Source organism: Clupea harengus, chromosome 1 (assembly GCF_900700415.2).
Source record: "Clupea harengus chromosome 1, Ch_v2.0.2, whole genome shotgun sequence".
Lineage (NCBI taxonomy): Eukaryota > Metazoa > Chordata > Actinopteri > Clupeiformes > Clupeidae > Clupea > Clupea harengus.
This window is the reverse complement of record NC_045152.1, coordinates 9,535,445-9,558,646: the sequence shown is the minus strand read 5'-3', so window position 1 is coordinate 9,558,646 and position 23,202 is coordinate 9,535,445. Positions and strand designations below refer to the sequence as shown.

Sequence of the window (23,202 nt, the reverse complement as noted above, 5' to 3'; positions counted from 1 at the left end):
TGACTGACTTCCACCTGCACTGAATGACACTTGATGATGGGGTGGGAGAATGCATGGTCGTGGTGCTGATTGGACTAATGAAGTCATCAGAGAGCAGCCATGGACGTTCAGATAAGATGTGCAGAGAATGTCTGTAAAATTGTTACGTTTTGTGATGTTTGCATAAGGGTTTTGTGTTTTGCTTCTCCCGTGTCATTTCTGTATTTGTTTCCAGAACTTCATAAATTAAAGTGCAGTGAGCCTATATGTGTACTGTAAGTTTTTGTTTGTCACACTTGTGGCACTGTGATGGCTGATTACTGAAGGGAGGCATTATTAGGATGTTGATCAAAACAGAAATGGGGACTTTTCTCTGACTGGAAAGTTATGACCAGGCTGGGTGTAAATTGGAATTGTGGAATAAAACTTAGATTTTTTTTTAAAGTCCAAATTCATGGTCACTTTGAGTGTTCTGTTGCCTTTCAGTGGGATTGACACAACGTCACAGCAAAGGAAAGCATTAAGGCACATATTTGTGTCTGCAGATGGAAAGGTAAGAAATTAAGAGGTGGGCTACCTGTAATTCATTTTCCTCACCAAACATGCTGTGACATCTTGAAATATTGATCTCAAATCAATTTAACACATCCACATGCACACAAAGGGCAATCTAATACTATTTATTTTGTTAAAAGCAAATTAAAAGGATTGGAATTGTTGCATAAGCTATACTAAACTGTGACATTAACGACTAGACTATGTAAGCACAAGTTTGGTGGCTGGCCTTTCATATCTCTCCTAATGCAGAAGTTAGTGCATGCAGTACATCTGCTTTTACAGCAGGGGGCAGCAAATAACTGACAGATTCACAAATTCCAGACATGCATGTGACATATAGTACATTCCAATTTGTAATTTACATGCTTCATCCACCCTCCTTCCTTGGTCTTCCAGCTCGTCCCCCGAAAATTGTTCCAAGACAGACGTCATTAAGGACGTCTCATTTGGTTAGATGCTCCCAGACGAACTGAGGGACGAGGGGCGAGGACCTAAGCAAGGAAAAGAGGTGTTTTCAATTGGAATGCCTAACAACGACAATTACATAAAGTACAATTAATATTTGAATTTATCTTAAAGTCCTTAATTTCTTATATAGATATAGTGACAGGTCCATGAAGTCTAGCAAGAGGCGATGCTGCTGTGTCATCAGCAATTGATGTCTCTTAAAAGTGTGTGAGCGAGCAAGCACTACATTCACATTTATATTTACACTTACTTATTTTATCCAAAGCGACGTACGAGTGAAGAACAATACTCAAGCTTCAGTACAGAAGTAGGAGACCTTTGAGTAAGCACTTAGTACTAAATCTATTCAGTAAGACAAAGTGCAAGAAGTGGCAAGTTTGGCATGTTAGAGGTTTTAGGAGAGGAGGTGTTCTCAGAAGAGATGACTCTTTAAGAGATTCTTGAAGATAGAGAGTGACACCCCTGCTCTGATAGCATTTGGTAGCTCGTTCTACTACTGGAGGAATGCAGTGGCCGAGAAGGAGCATAAGCCTGTATGATTGAGTTGAAGTAGATGGATGCAAACCCAGAAATCATTCTGTAGGCAAGCATTAGTGACTTCAATTTGATGGGCCATGGGCAGCCAATGGAAGTTGGAGAGCATTGCAGTGGCATGTGGCCTTTTGGATTGGTCGAAAACCAGATGTGCCACCACATTCTGGACCATCTGTAAGGGTTTCACTGTGCATGCTGGGAGACCCCCTAGAAGGGCCTTGCTGTAGTCAAGGTGAGAGATAACCATTAGCTGTACCAAGAGTTGAATGGCATACAGAATCAGGTAAGGCCTGATTTTTCTGATGTTGTATAGTGCAAAGCAGCACGACTGGGAGACAGACGCAACATGGCCAGAGAAGGATAGCTGGTTATCAATCATCACACTCAGGTTTCTTGCCGCCTTGGTTGAGGTGAAAGATGAAGAGGTGATTTTTATGTTGAAATTGTGATGGCAATCTAAGTTACACACACACAGAAACACAGAGAGGCCATGTTCCTGCTTACATAAGCACATGATTCATACAAAGTCATTATTAATACAAGGCACTTGATTAATATATTCTTAAGTCATTAACAGTGTTTCGAAATTATCTCTGTCAGGTAGGATTCAAACCAAGAATGCGCTTTACCCAAGATGCTCATATCAGAGAGTATGAATAGCAGGATGTGGTGGTTCACTGTGTCAAAGGCTGCTGATAGGTCCATCAAGATAAGAACCGAGAACTGAGCTGCTGCTCTAGCTGTCACAGATGACTGTGGAGTGGCCACTCTTAAAGCCCGACTGATTTGGATAAAGGACGTCTTTCTGTGAGAGGAATTCTGAGACCTGTTTTGAAAACCGCCCTTTCGATAGCTTTAGAAAAGAATGGAAGAAACGAGACCGGACGGTAATTCTCAACTTGAGCAGGGTTGAGGGAAGGCTTTTGGAGCAGGGGTGTTATCCGAGCCATTTAAATGTGGTTGAAAATGTTCCCGAAGCCACTGAAACATTTATCACATGTGTGATTGCTGGCACAATTGCAGGAGATAAGGCTTAGAGGAGGTTGGTAGGAATGGGGTCCAGCAGACATGTAGTAGGACGGATACAAGTCAGAAGTTTTGAAACCTCATTCTCAGTAAGAGGGGTGAATGAAAGAAGTGATGCGCCATTGACTGGAGGAGACAGAGAAGGGTATATAGTAAGGACAGCTAAATGTTATCCTTTCTGGTGCCTTGCCCACAGGTAGAAGGCTGGGTGAGGGAGGTGGTGCAACACTGACCAGGGGAGGCAAGGAAAAACCTGTAGTAGGACTGCTTAATGTTTGGCCTGCAGGTGTGCTGCCCCTGGGTAAAACGGCTCACCAGGGAGAAGGATGCACCCTTAACCGGTGGGGACTGGTTGTCTTTGAGTGGTTCCGAGAATTGGCTACTGAAGGCCACCAACTTTTCATTAACGAAAGAGGCAACTATGTCAGCTGAGAGGTTTCTGTCTGGTGGAGGTGGTGGAGGATTGATTAATGTTTTGAAGGTGGAAAATAATTTCCAAGTGTCTGTAGTACTGCTAAACTTATCATTGTAAAAAGCAGTTTTGGCAGCACTGATGCTGGATGAGAAGAAATACAGGAATGACCTATAACCCTTTAGATCAGAGGGGTCACTGGATTTACACCACTTTCTCTCAGCAGCTCTGAGATCGGTGTGCATCTTTCAGATAGTATAGGTCAGCCCTGGGGGAGGCTGGGTAGAGCGAGCAGGTTTGGTGAAAAGAGGACACAGCCTATCCGCTCAGTGTAGAGCAGAGAGACTCTGTGGCATCATTGAACTCTAGTGAGGTAAACGTGCTAGAAGGAGGTAGAGTGGAGGAGACCACTGAGGAGAAGTGGGTGGGAGACCGGTTGCAGAGGTTGTGCAGAACATAAACCAGAGGTGGTGGAACAAGAGGGCTGTTCCGGGGAGACGCACAGTAAACTGAGTGAAACAGTGACCACAGAGGTGCAGAGGTGTGCCTGTTATGTAGTCTGTGGCACAGTTTCGAATGAGAATGAGGTCTAGGACAAAAAGAAAGGAAGGAAGGGTAGAAGGGAGCATTGACAAATAAGGACTTGAAATGCAACTATCGAGAAGGATGCATTGAGGCACTCGTGGGCCTCAGCACCGGGGAAATCTTTTGGCAGCAGCAGCAACTGGAGGGCTTTTGTCAGACACACACTGGGGAACTCAATCAATCAATCAGTCAATCAATCAATTTGTTTATTTGATCAAGAGGGACAGTGTACATTCATGAACATTAAAATGTAAATGCACCCAATTATAGCCAAAAGGCTAGTTTCCATTGGCAGTCCTCCTGCCAGAGTGAAAAAGGCTATACAACCTAAAAAAAAGGCATTAACGTATATCAAACATAACATTGACAACAACTGAGTGGGCTAGAGGGCATTATGAGTGGGAGTTATCAGACTAGAGAGTATTTTTACACAAAGAGAGGCACCTCGAGACATTTTAGTTCATTAACTGCTGCAGCAATGTCAGCAGCCTCTGAGTATGTCTACCTGGCTTGGGGCCACATGGAACCATTTTGCTTTCCCAGTATTCCAGTACTCATTTCCTCATATGAGCTCACTTATCTTTATGGCTGTACATCTTTATGAAACATTTTTGGATCCCCTGTTACCCCTGTGGTTATCCCATTGGCCATGTTGACTCATTTCACAGCTTAATTGTGATAACGGTATGGGCAAACTGATTAGCATGAGTTTCAGGTATAATGTTAAATGGTCTATAGCCCCCCCAGTCAAATAAGAATTTATGTTTATATCTGGATTACAAGAAAATCCAAATCACCTCTTTCCCGGTATGCCCATAGACTTTGGCTCAAGCACCCACTGGTATATAACTTTATGATGTGATTATTATTGATCATGCTCTGACCTAATGGATCCTAATACAATAATGCTCAGTCTACAGTGCCGTTTGACTTACATCTACAAAAGCTACCCAGAGAAATGTGTGTACATATTATTTTACTGATGAATGGAACCATCTGAAAGTAATGCCATTGTGTTGTCTATTTTCTGCATTGTTATTTTGTTAGACTACCAAATAAAACGTAATGAAATAACCAACCAATACATATAATGGGTCAGAAAGTGTGGTAATCTATCTGATATTTACCAAGAACAAGGACATTAGGACTTTTACTGATACATTTACCAAGGGTTAGAGTAGACCAGCTCCTTTGCAATGTCTTGTGCTTATGTGATTGGATGGAATGAGGCCAATCACATACTCATAAAAGGACAATATGAAACTGACCTAATTTTCAGTGACCACCTGATAAATCCATAATGACAAGACCTTGGTATTAGGTCTTTAATTAAAAGAGATGAGAAATAAATTCCTCTAAGAGCACTCCATCATCTCATCTCCTTCGCTGGCCGTTGAGTGCAAAGGGCTGACTGGTGCTTTACTCTGCCCGTGGCACAGTGATCGTATTGATAGTAGGTGCAGACTCGTCTGATATAGCCATCTGGCAATGCTGCCAGACTGTCACATCCATCAGGGGACCGAGCCAAGGAAGTGCTTTTCCTCCCAGAGTAATGTGGACTCCTTTTCTTAGGAGCACAAAGAGGAACCTCTCTCATCGTCTCATCGTTCTCAATGCCTCACCCTTTTTGGCAAGGCTGTAACTATAAGATCAATGAGGGAGCTTACATTACATCACTGCTATATCAGTGTGTGTGTGTGTGTGTGTGTGTGTGTGTGTGTGTGTGTGTGCAAGCGCATCTGTCAAACTGCCTCTTGCCACACTAATGGAACTCTTCTGAGTGTTTCAGCAGAAGCTCACTGAATATTTTATACTTTTTTTTTTTTGCTGTATGTCATCTGAAAGCAGACTCAATGAAATGAGAGAGAGAGAGAGTGAGAGAGAGACAGAGAGAGAGAGAAAGAGAGAGAGAGAGGGAGAGAGAGCGAAAGAGAGAGAAAAATGGTTCTAAATCAGTGCTTCCTCTGTTTCATTCCAAAAAGGAAGAAAAAAGAAAAGGGGTTTTGAGTTCAGTGTTACTCCCAGCTACTATTAGATATGCCACTGTGACCTCCATCCAATATGCATAACACACACAAATACACACCACAGGGGGGGTGAGTTTTTTTGTTTACATAGTTTTTTAAAAGGTGATCTGTGGTCTAAGCAGGTGCATGCTTAAGATCTACCCATCCCTTCCGCCCACCCACACACCCACTCATTCTTTCTGTGAGATACTCTTATGACCTGATTAGAGCTGTGCTTCCATAAAACACCAGTGTTCTCGAACAGTGTATTTCTGGTATGAAGCATGAAGCTATCGGCCGCTCAGTGGTCCAGCCAATGTCATACGCCAACTTCTCGACCACCTTCTCTGCCAGAGCCTATGTCAGGTTGTCGCATTGAAGTCAAGGCAGAGAGCTGCATGGCAACGGCGAAAGGATGCTTGGAGATAGAGGGAGATGCGAGATGAGGGAGGGTACTCCAGGTCCCACGTGCCCTCTCCACCGCAGAGCCGTTCATTTTTCCGACTGCCCCGCGTTTCCGCATACCGCATACTCACGCACACACATAGGCCATTCACATATACACACACCCCTCCAAGCACCATGTCCATCATACGTGCATGGCGCCTGACAAGTAACTGATTTTCACATTTGTTTAACCAACATCGATTCTTCACCATATATTTTTCTTTTAACTGCAGCGCCACCCTGTCTCAGATTTAACCGTAATGCGCCTGCCCGCCTAGGTTTTAAGCGGTAAGACAGGAGAGGAGGGTCGTGAAAACAGATATTTCCTCACCAGCATTTTGCTACTCGCTTTTCGCTTTTCCTTGTGGTGCTGCTGCTGGGTTCGTTTTTCATCGTGAATTCGCCTATTCGTAGCGCTATTGCTCGATGTGGGAGCACGGGACTACGTGAACAGGATGCTCGCAGTGCGGTGCCTTGTGTTTGCTGCAGTGAGCGCGAGGCTTTCCGTGACAGGTAAGCAACCGGGGGAGCCGAGAGAAGGCTGGAAAGGTTGCGAAAAATAGAGAGGAGAAGGGGAGGGTGACGTCGTAAAACAATCTTATTACGCCTTCGCTTTACCTCCCTCACACTGTATATTTTTTGCCCCTGTAATCGTTTTTCCCCGCTCAAAGATTCACAGCTGGGGGTTCTTGCCTCGGTGCCAAACCCCGATCAGCGTTCAAACCCCCGCCGCCGTTTGAGAGCCAGCCGCTGCGCTGGATTTGCTGCATCAACACATTTAAGCCGCAGAACACTCGCTCACAAGCCCACAGTGTTGAGAGATAAAACGTATTTGCTCAATTAATAAAAAGAATGGTGCTAAAACAAAGCGCAAATGTTGCTGTCCTTTTCGTTCATAAAAGGTGTAGCCCATCTCCCTCCCTAAAGACTACAATCCCTATTTGCTAGTAAATTTGTTGGCAATCAGTCAGCATGAGATACAAAATAATGACTCCTTGTCGTTGTGTTACAGGCAGTGGCGGCGATTCTTTGGCGCGAGATGCAAGTGTGTGGGACTGGGTTTTCCCGGAGAAAGAGCGGGGGGAGAGTAGCGCGGTGGCTGAGGAATTCGTCCGTCCTCACCGGCTCTTGTTGCAGCGCTACTCGGAGGGGGAGACAGCCAACCCCCAACTTGATACCCGTTTGAGGGACATCCCCGACATCGCTACGGTAAGGAAACTCCCTGAGGTAGTAGCTGAGATATTTACCTGGCTGGTAAGGTGTAATACTCATACTAATGCTGATGAATGAAAACACCCCATGGAGATCCATGAAGTGATCCATTATCTGCGCCCAGAATACTGCTTGTAAAGTTACCGGTGCTTGTCAGTTATCAGTGTATTTTCTCAGGGAGTAAGTAGGCTAACACACCTTGCTGGGTCTATCAACCTGCTGCTTTGTTTTTCCGTGTTTTGTGTATCAGAGACTGCTGGTTCTCAGTGCGTAGTCCTGGGCATGTTGTCTTTTGCATCTTTGTTCTTGCTTCTTTTCAATATATTGCTGGATTACAACATTTGTAACCCCACATCCATTTTTAGTGCAATAGAAGCTCAACTATCTCGCTCACATGGGGATGTCAGCAGGAATTTAGTCTATAAGATGATACATTGCATCAGAACTGCTTACATGCTTGTGGTGCACTTTCTGGTGTTCAAGCCCTCCAGTAAATTAATTCTATGACACGTCTTCCTCAGCAAAAGTTTCCCCTTAAGCAGTAAAACTTTGTCACCGATAGCCAGTCCTCCACCCCCCACCCCCGGCATAAGCATAGTGAAGCATTTTCAAATGGATGGGTTCAGCACCCAGGAACCATATATACTGGTAATATACCAAGCCTCACTAAACTGTGCTATGAGAAAGTCTACTAAATGACTAATCACACATGCAGATGAAGGGCCAGGGCTGTATCTGGCGGGGAGAGAAAGGTGTGCCGTCTGAGAGCTTCAGGAGGACAGCTGGGAGTGCTGGCCTCCACGGCTGCATGTGAATCACAGTCTGCCATGGAAGCCAGGCTCCACTGAGTCAGCGCTAGGTGTCTGGTCTTTGGTTGGCAGACGTGTTATGGCACCATTCTGGTCCAGTGTGCTAAAGGGACATCAGTGGTCCGCACATAGAAACTTCAGCTCTTCAGAGAGCACCTCACTTCCTAACTTGCACTTCTACTAGTACCTAACTTGCACTTACAGTAGCTACATTCCTGCACTTTTTTTCTATTTCTTTTGTAAAATAAAGAAATAGACACTGGGTCTATATTTGCTCCTAGCTTGATTCTCTCCCTTGTACGTCGCTTTGGATAAAAGCGTCTGCTAAATGACTAAATGTAAATGTAAATGTAAAGCAAACATGGCTCATGTTGGTCCTGAGTGGTCTGTAAGGCACACAATGTCTGAAATTCAGGATGAACCAGAATGATAATGTGTGTCAGTAATTTATGACAAGGCCAGTTCTGGCCTTAAATGGCAAAAGATTGTATGATATGCAGAACATTGAAAAAAAAAGTAATCGTGTGTGATACACAGTGTTTACATTTTCATCCATGAAAAATGGCTGGCAAATGGAAGTCTTGTTTGACAGATCCTCATGTTCATTTAGCTCCCATCTAGGTCTTAATGTAGCATATGAAGCCAGGCATGGCTCCTACTAGGGGATGTTTAAATCCACTTGTGACACTTTGACAGTTGGGGGAACTGCTGTGTTGTGTTGCTGTGCCTGCGGCTACAGGCTTTAGAGTTGGGCTAGTGTCTCTCCTATAAACCTCTTGTCTAATTCCATGCATTGGTAATGGGGTGACAGTACTGTTAGCAGACATCCTATTATTTAGGTCCAGATTGTGGGGCAGCACGATCAGGGTGGCGCTGACATAAGCCCTCATTTCCATTCTAGGGACATAGACATCAAAGAAGTGCTCACTATGGTGAGCTCCTTCCCGACTTTCTGCATTCACAGTTTATCCTTTGCTGATTTCAGCATATCCATTCACTACTGCGTGTTTCACTAACATCAAAGTACTGTTTATGTCAGTGCTTGAGGGCAACAGCATTACACTTTCAGTTTTGCTGAAAAGAGTTTTCCTCCCATTGACTGCTCATGTCTATGGAAGATGCACTGCACTGACATTTTGTCTGTCAGCTAACATTATTGCAGCCATTAAATGTACAGCTGGCTCTAGTGAACAGCTTTGAGCACCACCGATATGTTTGATTTGAGGTGTACATACATGATAGTGGCACAACATACGTGTGTAAATGTACATTACCTGTGTCTGTAAGTTAGCAAGTGGTAGCATTTTGCATGATGCAATGGTTACTCTTATCGGAAATATCTTATTTCTTTTTAGTGTGTTAAAAGATGTCTGTGAATCATATCTCTTTCGTGATAAGCCCAGGGTACTGCTCATATAGCCTGCCTGATGAGTGGGCCCCACCCTTTTTCCTCTCCTCCCCTCCTCCTCTCCTCCTCTTCTGCCCTGCTTTCATCTGCTCCTCTCTTTCCTTCTGTCTTCATTATTTAGCTCTGTGTTGAAGTATGTCCTCTTTAATATTTAAACAGGCCAGTGTGCTTTAAAGTGCTGCCTTTGCCAGGAATCTGCTCCCTAACCCCCCATTCTCTCTCTCTCCTCTCTCTCTCTCTCTCTCCTTCTCTCTCTCCCCCTCTCTCTCTCTTGCTTGCTGTTTATTACTGTCTCATACTCACTGTCATTTTTTGTGAACTCTTGAACTTCTTGTTGACAAAGTTTCAGTTATTTATGAATTGATGTATAAATGAATGATCTATCTATCTATACTTCTATCTATCTATCTATCTATCTACAGTATCTGTCTGCCTGTTTCGTCTTCTTCTGTTCCTTTACCTTCCTCCATCTTGCTCTTCCTCATTTGTCCGTCCCCCCCCCCCGCCTGTCTCTGGGTGTCCTCATGTCTCGCGCTGTAATTGCACAAAAGTGATCCTAACTGGATTCTCTCGGTCCACTGGCTCTGCTGTGTGATGCCGTGTAAATATTTCATGTGTCACTCCTAGTGTGGGGGAAATCATACTAATTCTGGAGCTGCTTCCAAACCAGCTTAATTGCTGTTTCACAATGCCTCCGCCTGCTCCTCTCAATTACCATTGTACATTTGGGGCGACGACTTAGCTTCTGTTCCAAAGTTTTGTTTTGGGATTGTTTTTTTCCCACTGTTGGGGTTTTGTAACATGGGTAGTAACTGCTTTTTTGGCAGTTTCTTGATTTTTGTCAGCTGCAGAACCAACAGGGCGTTTGATGTAGTGGAGTATGATTTGGCATAACAATTATTGCGGGGTTGTAATTCAACCCCGTCTACTTGTTTCAGTGCAGCAGTCGTTGAGTTTGACATGGAGTGTCATTCAGCATTAATGTAGTCCCATTAGCGTGGATTGTTAAAGTGTGAAGAGATGCCCTGGTAGGTCATCTGTGAAAGCTGGCGCAGGAGATAATGTGTTAAACGAACAAGTGAAAAGGTCTTTTATGGGTATAAAGCAATTAATGAAATGGCCAAATCAAAATGGAGGCCAGCTTTTCTATGTTGTGTTATTTTGTTTTTAGCAAAATTATTTGATTACCTCAAAATGGCTGTTCACAATCAAATACAGCCCCATAGCTACATATAATTTCACTTCCTGAAGGTTTGGTCATTATTGTATGTCTTTAAACCAATGTTCTTTGACTAGGTCTTTGAATGAACAAACCTTGTCACACTATGTTTATGGCTTTCATGAGAACTTGCCATATAGTTTAACCTCAATCTCATCAGCGCCAATGGCATAGATGACTTTTAGAGGGAGTCATTATTATTCATCAGCATCACTGCATATGCATGTACTTCCATAGTGACTAAATGCTTTCAGACACGTTTTATTAGTCTCTGGGCTAGTCCACTTCCTGGAGCCCTTCAGCATTGCTGTCAGACTTATTTGCCTGAACCCCACCGTTTGGTGTTGGCCAGGGTAAGTGTCCACTCAGCAAGATTAAAAAAAAAATACACTTTTGGAGGATCACATTAACATGAAGTAATTTTGAAGATGCTCTTACACAAAGCCCCCAAGTGATGCAGTTGATAAAAGGTTCCACTTTGGTGTGTGCCTCTGGAGCATGGAATTCAATCTAATTTTATCTATATAGTGCCAAAACAATAAAATTGTCTCAAGGTGCTTTATAGAGCCCATGGGGCAAGCACAAAGGTGACAGGGGCAAGGAAAACCTCCCTGAAACCTTGAGCAGAACCTATAACGGGGGACCCATCTGCTCGGAGCTGGCCGGATAGAGAGGTAGAGATATAAGGGGGGGGGGGGCAAAAGGGAAGGGAGGAGAGAGGGAGGCGAGGGAATCAGAAACATGGCAGTTGAATTCATACACATATCAGGATAAGCATGCTAGCATACGTGTATTAAATGTACATGATACATGCAAACGTAAAGATGGTATATACATGATACATACAAAATGAAGTCAAAATGACTTGAAGTCTTAAGTCAACCCTGACAAGAGTGAGACAGCCGATCTGAAGCTGATCTGGTCTTCTGCACCAGACCCCGAAGGTATCCATTCCATAGTCAGGTGATGTCAAGGCATCCATGTGATTCAGCTCACTGAGCCTCGCTGGAGTGTGTTAGGAAGAGGAGGCACACAAGTGGGAGGGGTCAGGGCTGCAACCCTAGCTCCGCTGGACGGTCAGTTTCTAGAGGAAATGCTGGTGTCCCCTGCCCAAGGAGCCCGCTGAGCTAAAAGGCAAAAACAACACTTGGCGAGAGATGCTGTTCCCCAGAGTGTGTCCATAGCCAACGAATGATCTTGATGATCTAATGCTCTCACACACATACTTTGCATACTCAGTGAAAGTGGATATCTGAGTTGGGATGCTGTAATCAGCGGTTTGAAAGGGACAAGCATGAACAACCTTCGACGTATCACTTATCATTCGCAACACACATGTCTCTCTCTGTGGCTGAGGTCGGAGCAAATGGAGCCAAAGAATGTAGCATACGGTACATTGTTGTGTCGTGTTTTATCCGAGTGCTGAAAATCGTGACAGAATCATTGAATGGGGGGAGGAAAGAGAGCATTAGAGGACACCGTCGCTGTTTTTCATTTGCACGTTTTTATGTCCCGTGTTTTAATGTACTGCAAAGTGCTTCTTGGACTCCTTCCTTTTGATGATCACAGGCTGTCCTTGTAAATCCTTTAACAGCACTGCATTTGGAAAACGCAGTGTCAGGAGTCATAATTGTTTTTGTGTGTATCTCTGTGAGTGTGTGTGTGTGTGTGTGTGTGTGTGTGTGTGTGTGTGTGTGTGTGTGTGTGTGTGTGTGTGTGTGTGTGTGTGTGTGTGTGTGTGTGTGTGTGTGTGTGTGTGTGTGTGTGTGTGTGTGTGTGTGTGTGTGTGCGCGCGCGCGTGTGTGTGGCTGAGTCATAGTGTGAATGGAATTATCTAGAACGGTCAAGCCAGCACATTCCGGGTGGTATGCAGTAAAAGATGAACTTGTCAATTGCATGAAAACAGTTATGAATGCTGACTGCACTTTTCAAGTGTTTAAATCTAGCGACGTTGGCCGTCCACCGTGTCATCTATTTGGCTCAGCATCTTAGTCTGAGCGTGTACCTGTGTGTATAATCACTGGTGTTTCTGAATGGCTCTGAAAATGACAGATCGGGGATGGATCTCTCGCAGGCACCCTGCTTTTGGAGGCACTGCACTCAATATTTAGTCAGCAGGAAAGGGTCTGCTTTAGGAACTTTAGAGTTATCACTGTGAATGGTGTTTGACTAGATAGAAATGACAGGTAGCCAGTAGCCAGGGGTCTTAATGTCTCTCTCCTCCCTCCCTCCATCCAGCCGGTTCATTTGGCCCAGAGTAGTTTCCAGGTGGAGGCCTTTGGAAGCAGCTTCACTCTGGACCTGGAGCTGAACCAGTGAGTATTTTACATGTCACTTGCTATAATAATCACTGTCATGTTCCATCATGATCTTCAGGCCAACTCAAGTTCACCCTTCCTGTCTGTTTTGCCTTAAGTGATCTGCTGTCATCAGATTATGTGGAACGGCACTTTGATGAGCAGGGAAAGCCGTCACAATCTGCGGTGAGTTAGTTACAGATATTTGTTTGTTTGTTTGTGTGTGTGTGTGTCCGTGTGTGTGTGTGTGTGTGTGTGTGCCTGTGCGTGTCCGTGTGTGTGTGTGTGTGTATGTTGTGTCTGTAAAGCAATAGCGTGCGAGTGAAAAATGTTGAAAGCGTATCCATACATGTCTGTTTATTGTTTTATAGATGGGGTGGGTGAGAGCTTTGGAATACACACACACACACACACACACACACACACACACACACACACACACACACGCTTGACACATGGTCCTGTTTAAGGCAATGCACCCTTCTCTGGATTTATTTTCCAATTTATTCTTAAGATTCTTAATTCATTCAAAGTTACTCCTATTGAATATACAGTATATGATAGAGAAAGGTGGACCAACTTGGGATGGGAGCGTGGGTGGGTTTTTAAGTTTTGTATATGTTTCTTTCTTTCTTGTATATCTTTTTTTTTTTTTTACATGTCTGTTTAAAAAAAAAAAAAAAAAATGATCACAGCTAATTGTACAAGATCTATGCTATTTGATATGATGTGTTTCAATAAACAAATGTATAAAAACAAAAAAAAAGAATATACAGTATACAGTATAGTCTCAACATGGGATGCTGATGGAGACCTCACAGTCTTTACGTGTCAGCGAACCATCTACAGTCATTTGATCATAATTAGATCAAGAATGACTTACTTGAGTATGAATTATGTGTTGACATTTATGAAAATAATTGGAATAGTCGTGCATGCTAGCCTTTTGACTATATGCATGTGTTACGGCTGGCTCGTGTGACCGCAACTTAAAAGATTGGAAGCAGAACGACAAAGTTATCTTATTAAATGACGGGTTTTTATAAAGTCCATACAAGGTACAAAGCAAAAGAAGACGTGTCTAGAGAGTTTGATGTCTGTATGCTGAGGGAGAGAGAGATCATAAAACATGGAATCAGGTCCACATTGAATATCAGCTTGGCCCAGAGCTGCTGATGGAGAGATAGAGAACTGTAGTAGTGCAAAATGACTAGCATAAATCATAACCAGTCTCGACCAGTCAGGTGTCCATTTCTATGTCCTAATTTAGCAGAGAACTCTGGGAAATGTAGGTATAAAAATAAGCAGACACAAGACATTGTGTGTGTAAAGAAGGTCTGATGGTGTTTGTAGAGGATCTGCGTTGCTTGAAATATAATGCTTTTGTATTGTATTACCCCAGTAAACATGCAATTATATCTCGTTTAGAAACCAAGCTGACTATCTAACTTCATCGGATGTCCGAAAACATCCTTCAAGGAAGAGATTATGTTACTAACTTTCTTTGTTTCAGGGACTGTGTCTTAGTCACTGGTTATTGGCTATTGGTTAGTGTGCTCTGTTCACACTGTGCAAAGTGACATGTGAAGTGTTTTTCCCCAGCAAGGCTAATAGAAAACAACCTCTCCCCCCCCTTCAATATGAAATGAATGGAGAACCACAGCAGTGAGGGTCCTGGTCCACAGTGTAGCCCTAGTGGTCTCCGTCACCCTGGGCTGTCTGAAGCAGGAGTGAGTGAAGGTCGACAGAACAGCTCAGACAAATAAGGAATCGCTGATGTGCATATTTCTGCTGACATGTGAACACCAGAAAACCCAGAATAGATTAGAATTTCTGAACAAATCCCAAGAAGAGCTCTCACACCACAGCTCATATTCTTTCTGGTGGAGCATGCAGTCCTGATCCTGAAACTCTGTATGGGTCCATTTGCGCATAGTACAATGAAAGGCTTTGAGAGCTGGGGCATTGGCGGTGGTGTTCAGCTTTCTGGTGGAGATATGGTTATGTTTCCGAGAAGGCTGTCTTTCAGAGAGAGGCTTTGTTATGAGTCCTACTTTAATGCTCTGCAGAGGATTGGGTAAATCTGTAATGGGGACACACCCTCCATTGAGTAATGCTTCAGATCGGTACAAGTGTACAGAAAAAAAGCTCTTCCCACGCCAAACCAAATGCATTCACACACACAGACACAAACACACACACACACACAACTTAGGAACAGGTAGAAGGGAAAAAAGCCTGTGCAATGATAACACACAGATACAAGCCCACAATATACACACCCTCTTTCATACACAGAAATGAGCAGGTTTATAGCACACATTGTTTATAGTGAGGCACCACCCCCACAATGTAGGCTGGTTTTGTATGAATTCCACTCTTATCCACAGCATATGGACCCCTGTCCTAGACCTGATCCCACCATGGGGGAGGTTAGAGGAAGTGACACCCTGGATCAAATGGCCTCATTTCCAGTATATGATGGATGAGGCCTATAGGCAAGCTCACAATTGTGATTTAGATTCAATTTCAAGTGGATAGAAAGCCTAAATCAGTGGTGGATGGCACATACACACACATACACACACATACACACACATACACACACATACACACACACACACACACACACACACACACACACACACACACACACATGCACATGCACACACACACACGCACGCACGCACACACACTAACACACACACACACACACACACACACACACACATGCACATGCACATGCACACACACACACACGCACATGCACATGCACACACACACACACACACACACACACACACACACACGCACGCACGCACACACACACTAACATATACCGTTATGCACATTGCGCAAGTGGTTCAGCAGCACCCCCTACCCCTCAACCCACTCTTCCCTTAGCACTCCCAGCCAATCAGGTGGTTGTTCCCATGACTACGGGCTCTCAGGGAGACCCTCCACCTGCTGTGTGCTTCCTCTATGGTGGTGGAAACTTCTTGGCAAAGAGCAGAGTTGGGATGAAATGGGAAGAAAAATGTCTTCAGTAACGTCTTCTGTCCGTCAGTCTGTCTACTGCAACGTGCCAGTGTGTGTAGCTGTTCGTCTGATGGTCTTCTATATTTCAGTGTTTCATGAAAAATACTTACTCTTACATATCATGATTTATGTGTACATATAACAGTGTGTATGTTTATATTTGTGTAGGTTAACGTGTGTGTTTGTGTGTGTGTTTGTGTGTGTGTGTGTGTGTGTGTGTGTGTGTGTTGTATGTGTGTTGTATGTGTGGAACAGTAGGGGAATGACATGTTGTTGTCATTCATAGGGAGGAGAGCACTGTTACTACCATGGCAAGCTGAGAGGAGTTCCAGGCTCCTGGGCGGCTCTGTCAACATGCCATGGCCTATAGTGAGTACACACACGCACACACGCACACACACACGCACGCACGCACGCACGCACGCACGCACGCACGCACGCACGCACGCACGCACGCACGCACGCACGCACGCACGCACGCACGCACGCACGCACGCACGCACGCACGCACGCACGCACGCACGCACGCACGCACGCACGCACGCACGCACGCACGCACGCACACACACACACACACACACACACACACACACACACACACACACACACACACACACACACACACACACACACACACACACACACACACACACACACACACACACATGCATTTGACAGACACACTTGAACTACTGTAGCTGGTAATCTGACATATAACTAAGGCTGTCCAGCGTAGATTATAGTTTTATCACCTGAATAATTCAATTCATCAATACCCATTCAATCAATGTTGTCACCTCACGTTTACTGCAGCCAATTACCTGCACTGCTATAAATCTCTGTAGTGGTGTGTCATCTTAGTCACCCAGGCAAGGACATGGACCTCTCTGATTTGTGAAACACCATCCTGCCGTCTTGTCAACCAAGGGTATCTTGTCAAACGTGACACGGCTCCATTTCATTGTTGTTCTATGATCTTTTCCTTACCGACCTAAGATGATACTGGTACCTGTTCTCTGTCTCCTCCATCTTTCCAGTGGACTGTTTTCAGATGGGCTGTATTCTTATGGCATCCGGCCAGTTTTAAATGGGAGCCGCCAGGTAAGTTTATGGATGTGGAAAATAACATCTGCAAATAAGGCACAGTGTTGTTCAGTAGACCCCCAAGCACACGCAGTGTAAACTGGAGATGGCTCCACATCCAATCATGCAGTCTCACAGTATTTCAGTCAGAGTCCCTTCTGAAAAATTCACTCCATTTATTCTCAGTGTGTGTGTGTGTGTGTGTGTGTGTGTGTGTGTGTGTGTGTGTGTGTGTGTGTGTGTGTGTGTGTGTGTGTGTGTGTGTGTGAGTGAGACACACATCCAGTAACCACTCGGGCTACAGGCCCTTCCGAGTAAGAAAGAGAGTTGTCAGATCATTCAGAGATTTCTGTGTCTGACCGTCACTGCTTTTCAAAAGGTGGATGGAACCCATCGAATCAGCAAGATGGCCGATGTGAAACTCCACCCTCTACCCCCCTCCTGCCCAGGTATGACGGGCTTCCTGGCAGAGAGCTCACCGACACGAAGTGTTTGAAATCTCCAGTTTGCGTAACTTCTTTCGCCTTCCCTAAGCCAGCCTCTCTTCTGCTGATGAATGTCTGACTGTCTGTCTGTCTTTCTCTCTGTCTGTCTGTTTTTCTCTCTGTCTGTCTAACTTTCTCTCTGTCTTTCTTTTACCCCCCCCCCCCCCCCCCCCCACACACACACACTCGCTCTCTCTCGCATACAAGGTTGTACTCAGGATGAGCAAGACAGTCAAAAGTATGGAGAAGAAGAAGATGATGGTTACTATGGTGACAGTCTTGACACTCAAAAAAGGCCAGAACACACTAACGGACTCAGACGCTCCAAGAGAAGGGTGAGAAAGTCATATGCACACATTGTAAATAAACACACACACATACACGCACGCACGCACACACACACACACACACACAAGACACACATATTCAACACTCATTCACTCACTCTCCCTCCTGCTGACATGCGCGCACACACCCACACACCCACACAAACAAACACACATCTAACACTTGCTTTGACACACAAAACTGCAGAGTGTGGTTCTTCTCAACTTTCATATTTCCCCACAGGCTTGGAGGCCCAGGGTACAGACTGAGACCAAGTACATCGAACTCATGGTTATCAATGACTTTGAGATGGTGAGCCTGGAGCATCATGAAAGTCTGTGTGTGTGTGTGTTGTGTGTGTTGTGTGTGTTGTGTGTGTGTGTGTGTGTGTGTGTGTGTGTGTGTGTGTGTGTGTGTGTGTGTGTGTGTGTGTGTGTGTGTGTGTGTGTGTGTGTGTGTGTGGAGAGGAGAGGAGAGGAGAGGAGAGGAGAGGAGAGGAGAGGAGAGGAGAGGAGAGGAGAGGAGAGGAGAGAATAGGGCAGAAGTCATGATAAGGTGTGCATAGCCAGTTAAGGCTCACCTCTTGCTGCTTCAGTGGGCTCTGAGTCAGCAGACACAGAAGGACGGAGGTTAAGGAGGTTGAGTGGTCCAGACTGTGATGGATGGACAATGACCCAGGAAATAGATTTTTAATGGACAAAGAGGTTTTTCATGCTCCTATCCCTCTGTAATGCTATCTCCCTCTCTCTTTCTCTTTCTCTCTCTCTCTCTCTCTCTCTCTCTCTCTCTCTCTCTCTCTCTCTCTCTCTCTCTGCCACTTTTGCTCTCTTCGGCTAGTTTGTGCTGATGAAACGCTCTACGGCCCAGAGCAGGAACTTTGCTAAAGCTGTGGTGAACATGGCCGACGCGGTGAGTACACGCAGGTGGAAGGGACCAGGCTTTGAATTGTACGTCTGCCGGAAAGATGACTGGATTTAATGAGATTACACACTCAGAAAATGAGAGGCAGTCTAGGAGGATTTCTTTACATTTAGATTTACATTTAGTCATTTAGCAGACGCTTTTGTCCAAAGCCACGTACAAGGGAGAGAATAGTCAAGCTACGAGCAATAGAACCTGGTGTAACAATAAATACTACTTTACATAAGAAATATAACAAAATGAAATAAAAAAGAAAAAGAAGTGCAGAAATGTAACTGCTGTAATTGCAAGTTACGCACTAGTCGAAGTGCCAGTTAGGACGGGAAGTGCTCTCTGAAGAGTTGGGTCTTTAAAAGCTTCTTAAAGGTAGAGATTTCTGTTTTCTGTTCTCGGTTCTGAGAATCAGTTAAAGGTTCTACAGCCTCCTTATGAATGATTTTTAGATCTTTAGATAGAGCTCGGTGTCATAGCAAGAAATAGACAAAAAAGTGCTGGACACATACTTGACATTTTTGAGGAAGTCGTTTCGCTGACAATGGGTTCTTTGAGTCATACAAACCATTTAGCATTCAACTGTAACATTCAGTGTTTTAGGAGTGCATTTGCTGTGTGAAGTCATGACTAAAAGTTACTGTTCATTCTCTTCCTGATTCACTGTCATCCTGGCACCCAGATTTATAAGGAGCAGCTGAACACCCGCATTGTGCTGGTTGCCATGGAGACGTGGTCGTCGGGAAACCCGGTTCCCGTGGTGGTGGACCCGCTGGTGACCCTGGAGAACTTCATGAAGTACCGCAAGGAGAGCGTGAAGGAGGAGGCCGACGTGGTGCACCTTTTCTCGTGAGTTTCCCCGGCATTGCCTAGCTCTGTTTCCCCTGTCCTGCCTCAGTCCCAAAGCAACTGCACTTCCACCTGTACCACATGTAAAGCATGTAAAGCACACATGTAAAGCAAAACGTTGAGTGATAAATGACAAAAGCTCAACAAAAGTTCAACAACTGAAGATTATCTGATGCTGTCCCCTGGTGTTGTATAGGGTGGCTCCTTTCTACTATGCCAATGGGACAAATTGCTGAACCACGACACAATAGTACCTGAGGTAGTCATCTCGTGGTGTTTTACTATGTCCCGAGGGTTTCTTAGCTTAATCAGGAATGTTGTTCTCTCCTTCATCTAAGAGTACGTAGTCTAACAATCTACAAACTTCTGAGACTGACCTGTCTGCTCTTGGTCTCCCGCAGGGGAACCACGTTCCAGAGCAGCCGGAGCGGAACAGCTTATTCAGGGGGTGTGTGTTCTCTCACCAGAGGAGGTGGCATCAACGAGGTGTGTGTGTGTGTGTGTGTGTGTGTGTGTATATTTGTCTGTTTGGCATGTTATAGTGTCCTTTAAAACGTACCTTCTATTGATGATTGTGTGTTTTAGACTTATGTTCGTTTAACAGATCTTTTCAGTGACCTTCTGTGTTTTCCTACTTGTGTGTGTGTGTGTGTGTGTGTGTGTGTGTGTGTGTGTGTGTGTGTGTGTGTGTGTGTGTGTCTTTACAGTATGGAAATGTATCCCCTATGGCCATCACCCTTTGCCAGAGTTTAGGCCAGAACCTTGGCATGAGGTGGAACAACATCCGCAGCTCTGCAGGTGAGAGAGATTTTGGCACTGCCTTTGACGATGGAAAAATAAAAAATCAGTGGCTCAGCTGGAGAAAGAGAAAAGGAGAAGGAGCAGGAAGTGAGATTAGAACTGAGATGCCATTGGTGATATATGTACGTCTCATCGCTTGAGACACACAAAGAGAACACAGATTGGAAGACACAGTACATTAGAAGTTAAATTATACCCTCTGAAGGAACAAAGACAGACAGAAAGTGTACAACTTAGCAGGTAATCAAAAAATGGAAGAGATCGATAGATCTATGGAGCGGGAGGAAGGGTGAAAGAGAGAAGAAAGCTGAGTGCTCGTACAGGATGCGGTGGAAAATAAATAAGCAATGAGAGGCAGCAGGGTTAGAGAGAAGGAGAGCTGTTTCACTCAGGGCTCCGCTCCAGCCAACCAGTCACAGCATGTCCTCTTCACTGGAATTCTGTCCTGCTTTTTTATTTGGACTCGGATCATTTCACAACGCCCACCACCCATAGGGCCTCGCCACCTGGGGAGGAATTTATTTCAGTGCACCAGTCATGATTAGGAAGCGTCTTGGTAGCACAGATGACGTGCCGTCCTGAGATCGTCTTCGTCCAGGAAGTATTACGACTATGAGAAGCAGTGTTGAATTAGTACTGAAGGGATTGAAAGAAACACTTCTGTTAATCAATGGAAAACGACTTACGGCCGTGTGTGTGTGTGTGTGTGTGTGTAGTTGGTCTGAACTGTGATCCCTCAGGACAGTGTGAGCGGGGTCATGGTTGATTTGAAACCGTCTGTCCATCTGTAATTAGGTTATCTGATAGGCCAAAGCACCTGAGAAGCAACGAGAGAATTACTGTCTGCTTCCACCCCCAGCCCGTGATTAATAAATCACACACTATCTGTTACACACAACATACAGTACACACACACAGAGACACTGAAGACAAGTAAATACACAGAAACTCACACCTTCATGTGTACAGATACAGACACACATACGTACACTTACTCACAGAGACAAGCAATCAGACACCGTCACATAAAACACCCAGAGACATCTCTCTGACGGGAAGCTGAGTCGTTGTGCTTTTTTGCGTGTTTGTTTGTGTTGCCACAGAGCAATTAGGGGGCACTCTGTGGAACGGTAGACCTCGTCTCAAATTGCCTCTCCTTTCTTCCTTTTTTCCGCTTGTTTCATCTCCTCCTCCTCCTCCTCCTCTTCGTCCTCCTCTCACCCTCTCATGCAGGTGACTGCAAGTGTCCAGATGCCTGGCTGGGCTGCATCATGGAGGACACTGGGTAAACCTGCACTGCTCATGCTGATGGCACCATAGAGATAATGCTTTTCATGTAGTAACTGCATGATGCTAATGACACCATAGAGATAATGCTTCTCATGTAGTAACTGCAATATGTGGGTCCTTGTGTCTCAACTGGTACAGCAAGGCGCTAACAACACAGAGGTCATGAATTTGATAACCAGGAAGCGGATATGGTGGTTGAAATATATAACCGTATAGTGCTCCACATCCCTTTGCATAAAAGCATCTTCTAAAAAGGCTAAATCACTAAATGTAAATGCAGAATGGTTTTCCAAGTGCAGAAACTCCTCTTGATAGTTAAGGTGAAGACATCTTGTGCTGTACTGGCCACCCTCACTGTAACTGCTGACTGCTGATTAATCCATATATGATCCAGCCAGCACAGGGAAGGCCAGCAGTAAATCTCACTTACTGAAAGCCCACAGCGCAGAGATGCTCAGGGTGGCGGCGTCCCCCCGCGTTTGTGTCTCAGTCACGGCCACACAAGGACATTGCCGGCGTTAGTTTATGAACCACCGTAAACCTCCCTCTCGGCTGCCAAGATTTATCCAGGCAATGAAAAGAGATTGAGGTGAAAGGGGAGAGGACAGGAACGTATAGGTGGATATATTTGAAAGAGGGATAGAGAGAGAGTGAGGGAGAGAGAGAGAGAGATGACTTGTGTAGGATAATCTTGGCAGGACAAACTGAACCTTGGGTTGCCATGAAAGCCGAAGTGCTTCTTTAGACAGTGATTCTTACTGTGGGCAGTGTGTCCATTAAGGTAATTGGACGTTATTAATTGATGACTGTGACTGGCCCTCAGACCACTGATACTACACAGATCCCACAGCTTAAGAATGTCCTCAGATTTCTCGGAGATTAGAGCTGGTCTACTCACATACACACACACACACACACCCACACCCAAACACACACATCTCCTGATTGATGATCTGAAAATTGCCGCAAGTTACCATACCCCATTCGAGTAGTTTGACATGATTTGATTGGTTTTGATGTGATATCATTTGACACTTGGCCCCTTTGATCACATGATATCAAGATCTGGGATTCAAACCAATTTTCTTTCTCTCTCTCTCCATCTATCCTGACAGATACTACCTCCCACGGAAGTTCTCTCGCTGTAGCACGGACGAGTACATGCAGTTTCTGCTCCAGGGGGGTGGGAGCTGCCTCTTCAACAAGCCCAGCAAGGTCAGTGTCGAGTGGGGGGAGTGGCGGAGAGGGGGAGCCCCTGGGAAGTCCGAATGTCTGGATTTGCAGGAAATCTACCGTGTGTTGTAAACCACAGGAGAAATTACGTTACAGGGCCGACCTAATTAATTTTTCATATGGCCCACAAAAATATGAGATACCGTGTGCATTGATGCCTACGCCATACCGCTGTGCTAAGCCTTATTCATGTTTATGTTACACTTTATGAGTTTTTCCCTCC

General features: G+C 44.8%; 1 protein-coding gene across 1 annotated transcript in view; it reads left to right on the top strand.

Moving 5' to 3' along the window:
* The first annotated feature begins 5,336 nt into the window (after nucleotides 1–5,336).
* Nucleotides 5,337–23,202, top strand: part of adam11 (ADAM metallopeptidase domain 11) — a 27,673-nt gene continuing 9,807 nt past the window's right edge. The window contains exons 1-15 of the mRNA XM_031566876.2: nucleotides 5,337–6,528; nucleotides 7,028–7,224; nucleotides 12,902–12,978; nucleotides 13,080–13,146; nucleotides 16,286–16,368; nucleotides 17,037–17,100; nucleotides 17,462–17,531; nucleotides 17,775–17,902; nucleotides 18,138–18,206; nucleotides 18,732–18,803; nucleotides 19,489–19,655; nucleotides 20,057–20,141; nucleotides 20,363–20,453; nucleotides 21,690–21,741; nucleotides 22,862–22,961. Of these exons, the coding sequence (XP_031422736.1) occupies nucleotides 6,471–6,528; nucleotides 7,028–7,224; nucleotides 12,902–12,978; nucleotides 13,080–13,146; nucleotides 16,286–16,368; nucleotides 17,037–17,100; nucleotides 17,462–17,531; nucleotides 17,775–17,902; nucleotides 18,138–18,206; nucleotides 18,732–18,803; nucleotides 19,489–19,655; nucleotides 20,057–20,141; nucleotides 20,363–20,453; nucleotides 21,690–21,741; nucleotides 22,862–22,961 (1,380 nt within the window). The 5' untranslated portion in view covers nucleotides 5,337–6,470. The remainder of the gene's footprint in view (nucleotides 6,529–7,027; nucleotides 7,225–12,901; nucleotides 12,979–13,079; nucleotides 13,147–16,285; nucleotides 16,369–17,036; nucleotides 17,101–17,461; nucleotides 17,532–17,774; nucleotides 17,903–18,137; nucleotides 18,207–18,731; nucleotides 18,804–19,488; nucleotides 19,656–20,056; nucleotides 20,142–20,362; nucleotides 20,454–21,689; nucleotides 21,742–22,861; nucleotides 22,962–23,202) is intronic.